General features: G+C 32.8%; 1 protein-coding gene across 1 annotated transcript; it reads right to left on the reverse strand.

The window, feature by feature from the left end:
• Nucleotides 1-3,832: 3,832 nt before the first annotated feature.
• LOC150093338 (uncharacterized) lies at nt 3,833-13,498 on the reverse strand. The gene is made up of 2 exons (XM_090413754.1): nt 13,159-13,498; nt 3,833-9,223 (listed from the first exon to the last, which is right to left on the reverse strand). Exon 2 carries the CDS (start codon nt 8,753-8,755, stop codon nt 7,238-7,240), a length of 1,518 nt encoding a protein of 505 aa, XP_090269880.1. The 5' UTR covers nt 8,756-9,223; nt 13,159-13,498; the 3' UTR covers nt 3,833-7,237.
• Nucleotides 13,499-13,747: the final 249 nt, after the last annotated feature.

Here is a 13,747-nt window from a genome sequence, read left to right on the forward strand (position 1 = left end):
AGAATGTCCATCCATACTGCTATCTTACAAGGGAAAAATAGAACAAGGTGGTATCCCCTTGCCTTCCTTGTCCAGCAATAGCCTTCTAGAGAGATTCAGTGTGCTAGCCGTTTCTCATTCCTCATGATTATCTGCCTACCACAGTATTCTTTACACCGTTGTCACTAACGGTGATCTTCCGCTGATCAGGATGACAGTTGTTGCTGCCCCAACTTCCAGCAGGCTGTAACTTATTTAATGGTGGTTACATCTCGCATCCCCGTCAGTGGATATGTTTGGCTTTTTATAGAGATAACCATGCCAGTCTATCTCGCCACTTCCTGTTGGTAGATGCCATCCCATTGTCCACGACTGCTTATTTCACAGGTTCCCTGTTTATTTGCACCAATTATATGTACGTCTTAATAACCTGCCATTGCTGTCCGTTTCGCGTTAGGTTTAATTACCGTAAAGAGAGAAAAGTCACAAAACAGAAAAATGTTCAGGGTCCAGTGTATACAAAAGTTCTGGGGCTGGGCCCCGGAGAGCCCTCGGTGAATTTAACCACTGATTTTCAATTAGTGCTCCTCTGTTATCATTTCTCTATTTGACAGAAAGTTTTAGTCTGAATTTTATTATTACCAAGAATTTACTATTACTATTACCAAGTAATGATCATTGTTTTCATCAGCTCCTCTGTAGATACGCCCATTTCTCGTACTCAGTGCCAACATTAGACCCAAGCAAGAGCGACGCCTTTCTCAAACTCCACACTTCAGAAGGCTGGCATATCACAAACACAAAAAATAAATTTCTTAAACAAGACGGTAAATGAAATATTCAGAAATAATCTGGTGGAAAAATAAAGTTTATGAAATATATATGTAACCACTAAAGTGCGAAAATCGTTAATGTGCACATTACCTAGCTAATCTGCAGATTAACTGATTTGCTCCGTTAACGTGCGGAATCAAGTTTTCCGCATTTTACCTAGGTAATGTGCACATTAACGGCTTCCGTATCGTTAAAGTTCAAAAGTTTGTTTCTCTCATTTCCTTTCCCTACTCCTTCCCCACTCTCCCTCCACTTTTAGTTTGTTTTTTTAATAAGTAAACATAATTTTATCATGTTTTTTTTCTTAATTGTAATAATATTTTAAACCGTTTGATTCCTTGTATTATATTAATTGATTGATGATTGATTCTATCAACTAATTTGTTGATTGTATTAACTTGATTCTTTAGATATCAAAAAATAAATAAATAACATTATCTTAATTTAAACATACAGAAACGTTGCTGTTGTTCCAGCAAAGATCTTATTTTCACTTTGAGTGCCTAGTAGGTAATTTGCAGATTATCTAGGTAATTTGAGAAATGAAACAATTTTCTGCACAATTTTCTGCACCATAGTTAATCTGCACAATACCTAGAAAATCTGCAGAATAACTGATTTCTGCACTTTAGCGGTAACATATATAATAATTTATGAATTATGTATGTCTTTATTTTATCACTCATCCAAACATCATTGCAATAATAATTAAACATCGTCATCTTTGACAGTTTGCCGACATTCAATCAGATCAAATGGATAGCATTACTTTTCGATATTTATCGTGAAGGTATATTTATCAAGACAGGAGGGTAGAATTTACTAAGTTTGGTACCTTGGTTTATAACTTTTAAATATTTAGAAATAGAAGATGTGAGTCTCCATTTGTACTCCTTTCCCAGGCCACACAAATGCCTAAGAGAGGGCTTTCTTGTACCTACAGTTTATCCTTACCTGCTCTATTTGGTCGATTACTGTTCCATGTAGGAAAGCCAAGTTTGTTTATGGATATTTTTTTCTAGGAAAGTATCTGCTCCTAACTATAGATTCTCTGGGGATGGCAAAGTTAACAGCTCTAATACAATTGTTGTTTATTATTTTAACGGTATAATAGAACACAGAAACTAAGTAAATAATTAATTTATTCACTTGATGCTGATATTTCACTGGTGTTATAACCAGCATCTTCAGAGCACAAAAACACTGTTTGTCACAATACGCGATACTAAAACAACATGGTGTACTTAAACAAAATTGTAGCAGTAAAACAAAATTAAGTACACCATGTTGTTTTAGTCTTGATTCTAGATTGACAACATTTTGTGGCTGAGAATAACAATTGAAAACGGTACTGTCGGAAAGGAGTTTTGTTTTTATTTTCTTAGCAAATTTACTTCCTACCATCATACAGCATGTATTTAACAATATGCATGGCCTAAGCAAGTCTTCTCCTATGTTAATTTTTTATTGACTTTACAATGCAAAGTGATATAAAAAATTATGCTTTAAGAACTAACTTATTTTCATTACCTGTATGCACATACCAATATCATGTTTTCTTAGATTTCATTGGTTCTCTTTTCTCTTTTAAAAAAAAATCAGTTGACATATTTTGATATTGTTGGTGTTTTGTTTCTAAATGCCTTACATTTTGTTGATACTACAGAACTTAGAACTATTAGACAAACCTCTGAACAAACATGTTGTTGGCAATCATTTTTATTTGTGAATCCAAATGCTGTGGAAGGATCATGTTTCTTTCCAATGTATTAGAGAAGCATTACAATAACAGATTACGATCACAATATTCACAATCATAGATTACAATCTTTAAGGAGTGGGATTGTCATAAAAATAAATAACTTGTAAAGATGTCTGACAATGAGATGGAAATGTTAGACAGTAATCAGGTATCTTACTTACCTGTGAAAGTTCATCTAAGTCAAGAATCAGATGGAAAAAAGGGCCCTAAAATAGTTCTAGTTCCTTCTAGTTGGCAAAATTATAATCAATCTCATAGTAGCCCCTGTTTTGGTGGCCTAGCACTAATGAGGTGAACACCACTTTTATAGGACTATATAGACACCCTGAGAATTCAGCAATACAAACAATAAATAATAAAAATATCTCAATATTATTAATGAAAATGATCCTCAACTTAGTAGTTTTGACATGTGTCATCTGATTATGAAAAAGACTTATTCAAATGCTCTCTGTTATGGGTAAACTCCATTAGGTAGGTCTCTTCTTCTCAAGTAAAAATCAGTTTGTCTTACATGAAATACAGGGTTTTCTTCTGGGAAACTTGGTTTTTCTTCCTGCAAACAGGTTTAAGAATACATTCTAAAGACATAATAAACATGTACAGAATTATAATCAATTCATGAACATGGAAATGAGACTTAAAGATCTGAAATTTTAATGAAAAAAATGTAACAATTCAAGATATAGGCAATAAAATATCTCATTCAATTATGTTTTTTTCTTTCCTTTTTTAAGTGATCTAACTCACAAAAGGCTGTTACCTACCCTACATTAGTACTACCATCAGTGGGCTTATAAGAATGAGATAAACTGGATATGTTGCTTTAGAGACCAACCATGAAACTATTTGAAGCAATTTCAGGCCTTAGTAAGCAAGGTGATGGTTGCACACTGGGGAAAGAAATTCAACTTTGACCTGAAGACATGTGCATCACATCCATGCTTACAGTGGGATTTGATCCCACAGCCTGTTTCTTGGGGAGCAGATATACTAACTACTTAGACAATCAGACTGGTCAAGACCAACAAGAACAATTCTTTTGAATATTTCTTGCTGCCTCTAAACTTATTATTATTGAAGGAAATTATTGTTGCATTAAGTGTTACATTCCTAATTTTGGAGAAACTAAATATGAAACAAAAGTAGACGAATATTTTATATAAAAAAATTACCATATATATAAATTGTTTATGTAATTTTATAGCATGCATTTATTTCATGAAAGAGTTCTCAAATTTCATCTTTGCAAATTTTTTTATTATCTTTATAATTGTGTTTTTACAAATATTTTTAACATTTGCATGTTACAAATGACTTTCACTAATACAAAGCATGAGATAAGAGACACAGTTGAGAAAGGTGATGTCACCATACCTTAGAAACATTTATGTGATTATCAAATAATTTTAACAAATTAATACCTCAATAAGTATTTTAATTCTGAAGTTCATAAATTAATACATTTTAGAATTAAGGTTTATATTATTATTATTACCCAAGACCCCATGGAGTCAAAGATTCATCTAAGAGGTTCTTTTATCAAACACACAGCTCACATACCCTACTTTAAATATACTGAAATCCTCTGCAGACACCACACTCTCAGTCAAGGCATTCCAATCATTCACAACTCTGCACGAAAAAACTTGCCTCTCACTCCCTCCTTATACAATTTCCATGGATGACCTCTGGTTCTCCGCTGATCTCCCACTATTTTCTGTAGAACCTCTCCAGCATTGATCCTATAACAACCCCTTAATAACTTGTAGGTCTCTATCATATCTCCCTGGCTCCTGCTGTCCACCAGACTCTGCAAGTTGCATCTTCTCAATCTTTCAAAAGGTCAAAAACTACCTTAGTCAGTCACCTCTGGATCCTCTGAAAATCAGGTGACAAATTTGGGCAAAATACCCATGTGTGGCCTAATCAAGGCCTTATACAATAGAACAAGAATCTCCTTACTTCTACAAGTCAGTGTCCTCTGCAACATTCCCAGAAGTCTTTGTGTTGTCTTCACAATTTTGGCTATGTGTCCCCTAAATTTCAGATCCTTATCCACTATCACCCCCCAGATCTCTTATTTCCTCCAACTCCGACAATATATCCTCACAAAGCATAAATTCTGCATCCTATTTTTGTTTCCCAAATTTTATGTTTTAACATCGAACTCGCATCCCCATTCCAGTGCCCAATCACTCAATTTACTTATTAATATAAATAAAAGCAACGCATATTTTATAATTGTATGACAACTGGACTTGAAATTTATTTAAAAATAGACTGATAAGGCATAGGCTCTGGACTTTGGGAATTCCTTAACACACCTTATTTCCATTTTTTTTTTTGATTGCTTTTTTTGGTGTGTCCTCTTTTTTATTTGTTTCTTACTCTGTTCCCTTTTTTCATTTTCCTTTCATCTCTAACCCCCCCCCTCATTTTCTTCCATTAAGCTCGTTAAAAATTTGCTTAATATCATTTTTTGGTGTATACCTTCACAAAATGTACCAGATCCCTGCCTAAAATACTAGTTTACAAGTACTTTACATTCAATAACCTTCTTACAAACTGACCTGTTATTGACAGGTCCCCAATTTCATCTGCTATTTCATCTCAATTCTCGAACAGATTTGTTCTGCTAGTCCTATTTCTCATTCTGTTTAAGCTTGCTATCTTAGATTAGCTATATTTCTACATTCTTGAATGCTGTCTATGTTGAGTTCATTTAATGTTTAATATAGTTCTGCTAATGATGTCATCTGTTCACTTTCATAATTTCTCTAGAAGTGCGATTTATGTAGCCTCTGATCAACTGTTTTATTTGAACCCAACTCTTGGATCCGCAAATTAAAAGTGGACTGAACACTGTCTCACATGCTGCTTGGTGCTTCAGCTGATTTCTTCCTTCTTCTACCATAGAAATTTATTCAACTAGCTTTCAGACCATAGTTTTATTTACTCTAATGTCTAATTCCATCTTCACCACTAACCATGCTTATATATAGCAAAAATGTAAACTTTACTATAGATTCTCCACTGAGAATGTGCATTTGCTTCTTCTTTTTTTTTTTTTTAGTAGAATGAACAGTTGATTTTTTTTTAATCTAATATTTCTTAGCAGAATGTTCCACCGAATTTTACTCTTATTGCAGAATCTCCATATCAGATTTGTCATAACGATATACAACATTATATTTATTATTAGAATGATTTTTTTTAGTCTAATATTTTTAGTGGAATGTGCAATTGATTTTTAGTCTTATTGATCTCATTATCAGATTTGTCATAACAATATGCAACATTATTTATTATTAGAATGAATGGTCTGTGTAAATGGTTTCTCATTTATGTGAATTCTTTTATGTTTTTTTAAACCTAAAAAATTGGAATATAACTTATTGCATTCACAAGTTAAGCTTTTCTGATCTGTATTTTTGCTGATGATGAAAAGTTGGGCAGTGCAATAAAAAATCAAGCTGATCTTGAGAGTTTGCAGGACGATTTAAATAAGCTGGCAAAATGGGCAAAAGGTAATGGATGTCAGATATGCATTTTGAGATTAAAGATTACCAGCTATGTACCACATTAATGGAATGGTACTCCAATAGATTGATGAGGATAGGGACTTTGGAGTGTTGGTGAAAGGGAGTTGAAATTCAGAGGGCACATTGCTAAGGTGTCCAAGACAGCAAGCACATAGGATTACTTGGTTATTGAAGAATGTACTAACAACCAAACACTGCTAAGGTGTCCAAGATCACATATAGGATTACTTGGTTATTAAAGAACACACTAACAACCACAGAAAAAGAGGTTATTATTCCTCTTTATAAGGCATTGATATTTCATGTGGATTACTGTGCTCAAGTCTGGTAGTAGCCTGGATTCTTTGGAGATGAGGAAGTGGTGGAGAGAATTCAGAGGAGAGCGACTAAGTTGGTGAGTGGTGTAAAAAATGCTCGTTACATAGATAGATTGAGATCTTGGGGATTACAGAGGTTGGTTGATAGGCAGAGAAGATGAGACATTATAGAAACATTTAAATTACTGAAAGATTTTTATAAGATTGATGCAGGGGAAATATTTCAGCTGTGTGATAGTGATGGAAGAACAAGAGGTCATCCCTGGAAATTAAGGAACAGTGTGGTTAACAAGGGTGTGAGAACTAGATTTTTTTGGATTGAAGAATGGTGAATGAATGGAATGCACTGCCTGACTCAGATGCGAGTGATTTGTCTGTAAACGAATTCAAGTAGAGGTATGATAGATATTGTTTTGATAGTTTGGGTTTCCCATGATGCATCTTCTGACTCCATGGAGATACCCACAGAATAATAATAATATCAATGATAGAAAAAATTAAATTCTACACGTCTCACACAAATTCATATTCTCTGATGCTGTTTCATATAAGATGAACAGGCAAATGAAGAGGTGCATATTTTACATGTACAGGGTTTCTCATGCCATTTCAAAATACTTAACTACAAATGACAGATCACATAATTCATATAAATGGTTTCTCATTAATATGTGTTCTTTAAGATTTGATACATCTGAAAATGATTTACCACACATCTCAAAAATGAAAGGTCTTTCATTTGTATGGATTGTTTTGGGTCTTCTCATATGTGATGATTTGCAAATGAAAGGCAACACATTTCACATACAAGGTTTGCGATTTGTGTGACTTATTTTGTGCACTTTGAGATTTGATGCTCGTAAAAATGATTTACCACATATTTCACAGGTGAAAGGTTTCTCATTTGTGTGAATTTTTCTGTGTGACATGAGATTTGATGATTGTGCAAATGACACACCACATAATTCACATATAAATGGTTTCCCATCAATATGTGTTCTTTGGTGTGCTTTAAGATTTGATACACCTGAAAATGATTTACCACACATCTCACATATGAAAGGCCTTTCATTTGTATGAATTCCTTTGTGTCTTCTCATCTGTGATGATCTAGCAAATGAAAGGCTACATATTTCACACACATAAGGTTTGTCATTTGTGTGAGTTATTTTGTGCACTTTCAGATGTGCTGCTTGTAAAAATGATTTACCACATAATTCACATATAAATGGTTTCTCATTAGTATGTGTTCTTTGGTGTGTTTTAAGATTTGATACATCTGAAAATGATTTACCACACATCTCACAAATGAAAGGTCTTTCATTTGTATGAATTCTTTTGTGTCTTCTCATATGTGATGATCTAGCAAATGAAAGGCTACATATTTCACACACATAAGGTTTGTCATTTGTGTGACTTATTTTGTGTTCTTTGAGATGTGCTGCATGTAAAAATGATTTACCACATATTTCACAGGTGAAAGGCTTCTCATTTGTGTGAATTTTTCTGTGTGACACGAGATTTGATGACTGTGCAAATGACACACCACATAATTCACATATAAATGGTTTCCCATAAGTATGTGTTCTTTGGTGTGCTTTAAGATTTGATACACCTGAAAATGATTTACCACACATCTCACAAATGAAAGGTCTTTCATTTGTATGAATTCTTTTGTGTCTTCTCATATTTGATGATCTAGTAAACGAAAGGCTACATATTTCACACGTATAAGGTTTGTCATTTGTGTGAGTTATTTTGTGCTCTTTGAGATGTGCTGCTCGTAAAAATGACTTACCACATGTTTCACAGATGAAAGGTTTCTCATTTGTGTGAATTTTTCTGTGTGACATGAGATTTGATGACTGTGAAAATGACTTTCCACATATTTCACATGTAAAAGGTTTCTCATTTGTATGAATTCTATTGTGTACTTTAAGATGTTCTGTTTTTGAAAATGACTTGCCACATATTTCACATGCGAAAGGTTTTTCATTTGAAAAGCTATGAACTCTGCTATGAACATTAAGATGTGATGATTTTGGAAATGACTTGTCATATAAGTCACACATAAAAGGATTTTCCTTGACAATCAGTCTTATTTTCTCATTTAAAGGTGAGGAGTGTGAAAATAAAATATCTGATATTTCATATGAGAAAGGTTCATTTACTCGATTATCTACACCTATTTTGGTATTCAGATCACAACGATCTTTTCTTTCTGTTTCAAATACGGTATGCTTTCCTTCAGGAACAATTTTGTTTTCATTTAATAGTTGTGCTGTGGTCATGTATTCATTGCTAAATGGCTCATCCATGCTACAAGATTTAACTTTTTAAAAGAATACTCAAAGGTATAACATTTCTGACTATAACACACAGTTTTATTTATTTTTAAATAAATAAAAGCTAGAGATGATTAAACTATTTAAAGAACCAAAAGGCATGTGAGCAAATGACTATGCTTAAAAATGTCATTTTAAATCCTTAAAATCATCAAATGTGACATTTAATAATAATAATATTATTATTATCAGTTTTGACAATGAAATAATAAATATCTTACTTTCTGAACAATATTTGAGATGTTTTACAGAAAACTAAGGATACTTTTAAAATTTAATCCAACATTTTCTTTTTTCTATGTGGACATCTTCTATATATATACACATGCATTTTCTATTCTCCTTTATATGAACTTCATATTCTCCTTTGATTTCTAGAAAGAAATATTTTCTTGGCTTCTTCTTTTGGCTTTTTTTTTACTTAATCTTCAATTATGTTACCTGAATTGAGGGAAAACATTTCATGATTATTAATGTAGGTTTTCCCAAAAAAATCAGAAGCTACAAGATTTGAAGAGTTCAGGACAATTAGCCTCATCAGTCAAGTATCAAAAGACCTCTTATAAGTTATTCTTGAAGGAAATAAAAGAACAATAACTTAAAAATAAATGATACACAAAGTGACTTTTAAAAAAATGTAGGTACAAGAGAAGGTATTTTCAACATCAGAACAATCATAGAAATATATCTTGAAAAACAAAAAGATGTGTACCTCTGCTTCATAGATTACAAAATGGCATTCAACAATGTTCAACATGAGCAATTAATTGAAATCCTTTCATAAGTCTGCATGGACAGAAAAGACATTAAGCAATTAACTAATCTGTACTGGGAACAGAATGCATCTTTGAGAATAAATAGACCTCAGATGAATTCTCAGTTCAGAAAGATGTGAGACAAAGCTGTGTCTTCTGTCCGATTCTCTTTAAACTGTATACAGAAGAAATATTCAATAAAATAAGTAACCTCAAAGGAATGAGTGTAGGGGTCAGAAATATTAATAACCTAAGATACGCAGATGACTCAGTTCTTCTAGCTGAAAACAAATACGGCCTCAAGATTCTTATAGATGAAATCCTGAAGTAAAGTGAACAGTACGGCCTCAGTTTCAACTTTAAAATGACAACAATTATGATAATTTCAGGAGAAAAGGAAATACCAATAATATATATCAATATAAAAGGAAATAAATTAGAACAGGTGCAAACATATACCTTGGACACTTGTTCACAGAGAATGGCAGGACAGAAGATGAAAAATCTACTGACATCTAGAGAAATAAACCTGAAAACAAAACTAAGAATATCTAAATGTTATATATGGTCCACATTATTATATGGAGTAGAGACATGGATGCTCTACAATCTGAGTGTGAAAAAACCAGAGGCCTCTGAAATGTGGATGCTAACAAGAATTATGAGGATATCTGGGAAAGACAAAAAGACAAACAAAGAGGTACTAGAGATGGTATGGGTTAAACAGAAGCCTGAAATAAACAGAAATTTTTATTTCATGCTTCTTTTATTTTATTTTATTTAAATAAAATAAAATAAATTTCCTTTTATTTTATTTAAATAAAAGAAATTTAAAAGAGAAAAGTCGGCAATTTCGGATATATTCTCAGACATAACTGCCTACAAAGGACACTTCTCAAAGGAACTGTTGAGGGAAAGAGAAGGAGAGAACGACAAGGAGTGTATGAAAAACATAGAAGACTGGATCTATCTCTCATAACAGGAATGCAGCAGAGAGGTGCAGAACAGGATCTCCTGGAGAGAGAAGACACCTGACAGGACAGGAATGTAGATTTTATAATTCTAAACGACTGCACCTTATATAATCAGATGCTGTTTTCTAACGTTAAAAATTAGTTATACTATTGCACTCATCAGTATAACTAATATTTACATCTATTCAGCAAATAATGTCACCTGTTGATTATACTGAGATCAAAAGGAAGAATCATGTTAAAAATTATATTATTAACAAAAAAATATTGTTTGTAGGCCAACAGAGATATATTACTGCTTTTATCAAAGACTGGGTTACTTATCTAAAAAAAAATAAATTAAACGGCTGATATATGAAAATTCATCAAATTATAGGCAGGATATAAATGAACCTGGTAGTTCTTTTTCAAGCAAATACAATATAATATAAGGATATTATTAACATATATATATATATATATATATAATATAAGGATATTATTAGCATTCAGCATACAAAAGAATTTTAGTAAAAGTATTACTAAGTTATCATTTATTACAGAGTATACAATAGCATCATACAATTTTAAATTCTGTTAAAATTTGGCAGCCAAAAGGATCCTAAAATTTTCTGGACATATGTTACATATATCATTCATCACAGTTCATGTTTCACCAAGCTTTGATCATAACCATCGAAAGTAATACTACTCAATAATTATTTATGCAAAATAAATACATAAAAATGAAATTAAACAAATAAAAAATCACTTCACAAATCTGTGTTCTCATTTCTGAATTAGTTCATTTATTTACAAAACTATCATTATTTCTAAATCAATACTGACTATTGCCATCCTAACGCATCAAACATCTTACCTAGTCTAATTTCATAACCTATCATTCTTTATTAATAAATTCCAATAAAATACTTGTAGGGTATTAGGAAAATATTTACTGTAACATTCTACATCAAAGGTTTAATCAGCAGTCTTCCCTTCCTTTTCCTCAAAACATATATCTTCTTCATTTTCTTATTTCTCTCTCTTATTCGTTTTTTGTCTCTAGTACTTTTCAGAAATTGACAAATCACTCTGGATGCTTGTCTTCTTTTTTTTTCTTGAAATTTTTGTTTCTCTATTTGTCAAAGCATTCATTAGCACAATTAATGCAAATTATTCATTTATAAGAGAATTAGATAATTGGTCCTTGATTTTTTCCTTACCAAAAACTCATGTAGAGTACTTTTCCCCACATGAAAAGTTGAAATTGTTGCAGTTCAGTGCCAAGTATGGGGCTACAAGTTGAGGATAGAAAAGGAGACTACTGCATTTCTCCTAATGAATTTTTACCAATTTTGAAATTTTTTGGCAAAATATTCCACCTGCTTCACTTTATAATTTTAAGGCAAAACCTCCTACCTAATCTGATTGTTTATTCACACTAGCCTCACTCTATCTATCAGAATAGTCTGATATTGCTGTTTTCTAATGATCCCTAGCTCTCAGACACCATCAATTTCTCTTACCATTAACTCATTTTGGTGTGGTGCATTTTTAATTAGCAGGTTCATGCTTCTAGTTGTTTCACATATTTCCCTTCATTATGGAAATATTCATAATGCTTGCTATTTCTAATTACTTCAACTTCAGTTAATAGGGTCATTCAGTTGATTCATCTATCATTGACCTGGTTCCAGAACTAAATAGTATACTGCTTTTAACACATGAGGTGGACTCAAATTCCATGTGCAAATGACTTATCAGAAGCCTGCCGTGGCTTCAAAGGGGAGGAGGTCTGTTGTCAAACACAGATTTCTAAATATTCTCATCTAAGAATTCACTCAATTTATCCTCCAACTGTTGGGTACATTTGATACACTAACCAAACATGACTGAAAAACTTTACCCACTGTGATATTATTATTATTTGAGACCACCAGGGAGTCAAGGACCCATCGAGGGAGGCTGTAAATTATCCATCCCAGCTATCATACCTACCTTTGCATTCACACTAGATGCACTCACTCACTGCTCTCTGGGATAAAAACCTAGCTCTTACCCCTTTCTTAACTGCAAAAAATAAATTATCTTTCATAAAAACTTGAAACCTCATCTTGTTCAATCAAGGCATTAAGTATACCTGTTTATTCCTTAATATTTCAATTTTGTAATTCGTTTTTTTTTGTTATTTTATACTTTATTAACTTCTCTCCCCCCCCCCCAATAAGCTGTATTACAACAACCACTACAACAGCTGTGGAAGGAGAAAAAAAAATTTCACTCAATCGCAAGCCTGTTTTGACATTGTGATCACAATCACATCATCCTATGCATGTTAAAAAAAAAAAAAAAAGTACGCATAAAGACAGCAAGTTTCCCTACTTCTATCCTATGGAATAAATCCTTCAATCCAGAATAGCAGGCATAATACACTGACCTCATAGCTTTAGCTGCTTTGCCATAATTCAAAACAAAACAACCCAACTCCACAGAACACAGTGACAGTGCAAATGTCACTGTGTTTTTAGATGTTGACTGTTTTCGATTTAGGGCTAAAGAAACTATTGCTTAGACGATTATATCATATCTGTAAATTGTGTATGTTCTTATGGCTGGTTTTAAGGATAACCCCCTTCTCCCTCAAATATGAGACAGCAGAACTCACCTTTAGTTGAAAAGTCCTAATAAAGGTTCTTCGTGAACATACACAGACTTCGAAACCAACTGTTTCCCACCAAAGGACATCATCGATACCGACCAAGCTACGACGGCACACATTGGATGCATTACCTAATGATCATTAGCAGGGGCAACTAGTGCATAGACACTACGGAACTGCAGCACCGGCAATTTTTCTATATATAAATATATTTAAAATTTATTTATATTTGCTTGTAATATTTATTTTTATCATCAACAATCCTATACAATTCTCTTATTTTGTATAAAAAATAATAAAAATCCATCTAGTAGCACTTAGCAGAGCGAAGAACGCTAGCAGCACTGTGTTCACCACAGTATCATATTGCTACGCGCACAAGCATATGCACGTCATAGTGAGATGGGAGCTATCAGCGTAATGCGACACTGTCCGTCGCTCAGTTCCACTGTTGTTTATGTGCAGTATGTGCCAATAGTAGAGTTTTAGTAGTGCTTATCGTGTTTTCTCCGTCTCTTTAAATATTTGGACATTACAATTAAAGGATTTAATTGTAATGTCCAAAAATTGTAAATCCATTCCTTTAATTACAATT

The sequence above is a fragment of the Typopeltis vanoorti genome, chromosome 24 (assembly GCF_054136105.1).
Source record: "Typopeltis vanoorti isolate ZY-2024b chromosome 24, IOZ_Tvanoo_1.0, whole genome shotgun sequence".
Lineage (NCBI taxonomy): Eukaryota > Metazoa > Arthropoda > Arachnida > Uropygi > Thelyphonidae > Typopeltis > Typopeltis vanoorti.

Excerpts from the sequence above, each read along its gene's own strand:
- LOC150093338 (XM_090413754.1), bottom strand. The coding sequence starts at position 8,755 with ATGGATGAGCCATTTAGCAATGAATACATGACCACAGCACAACTATTA.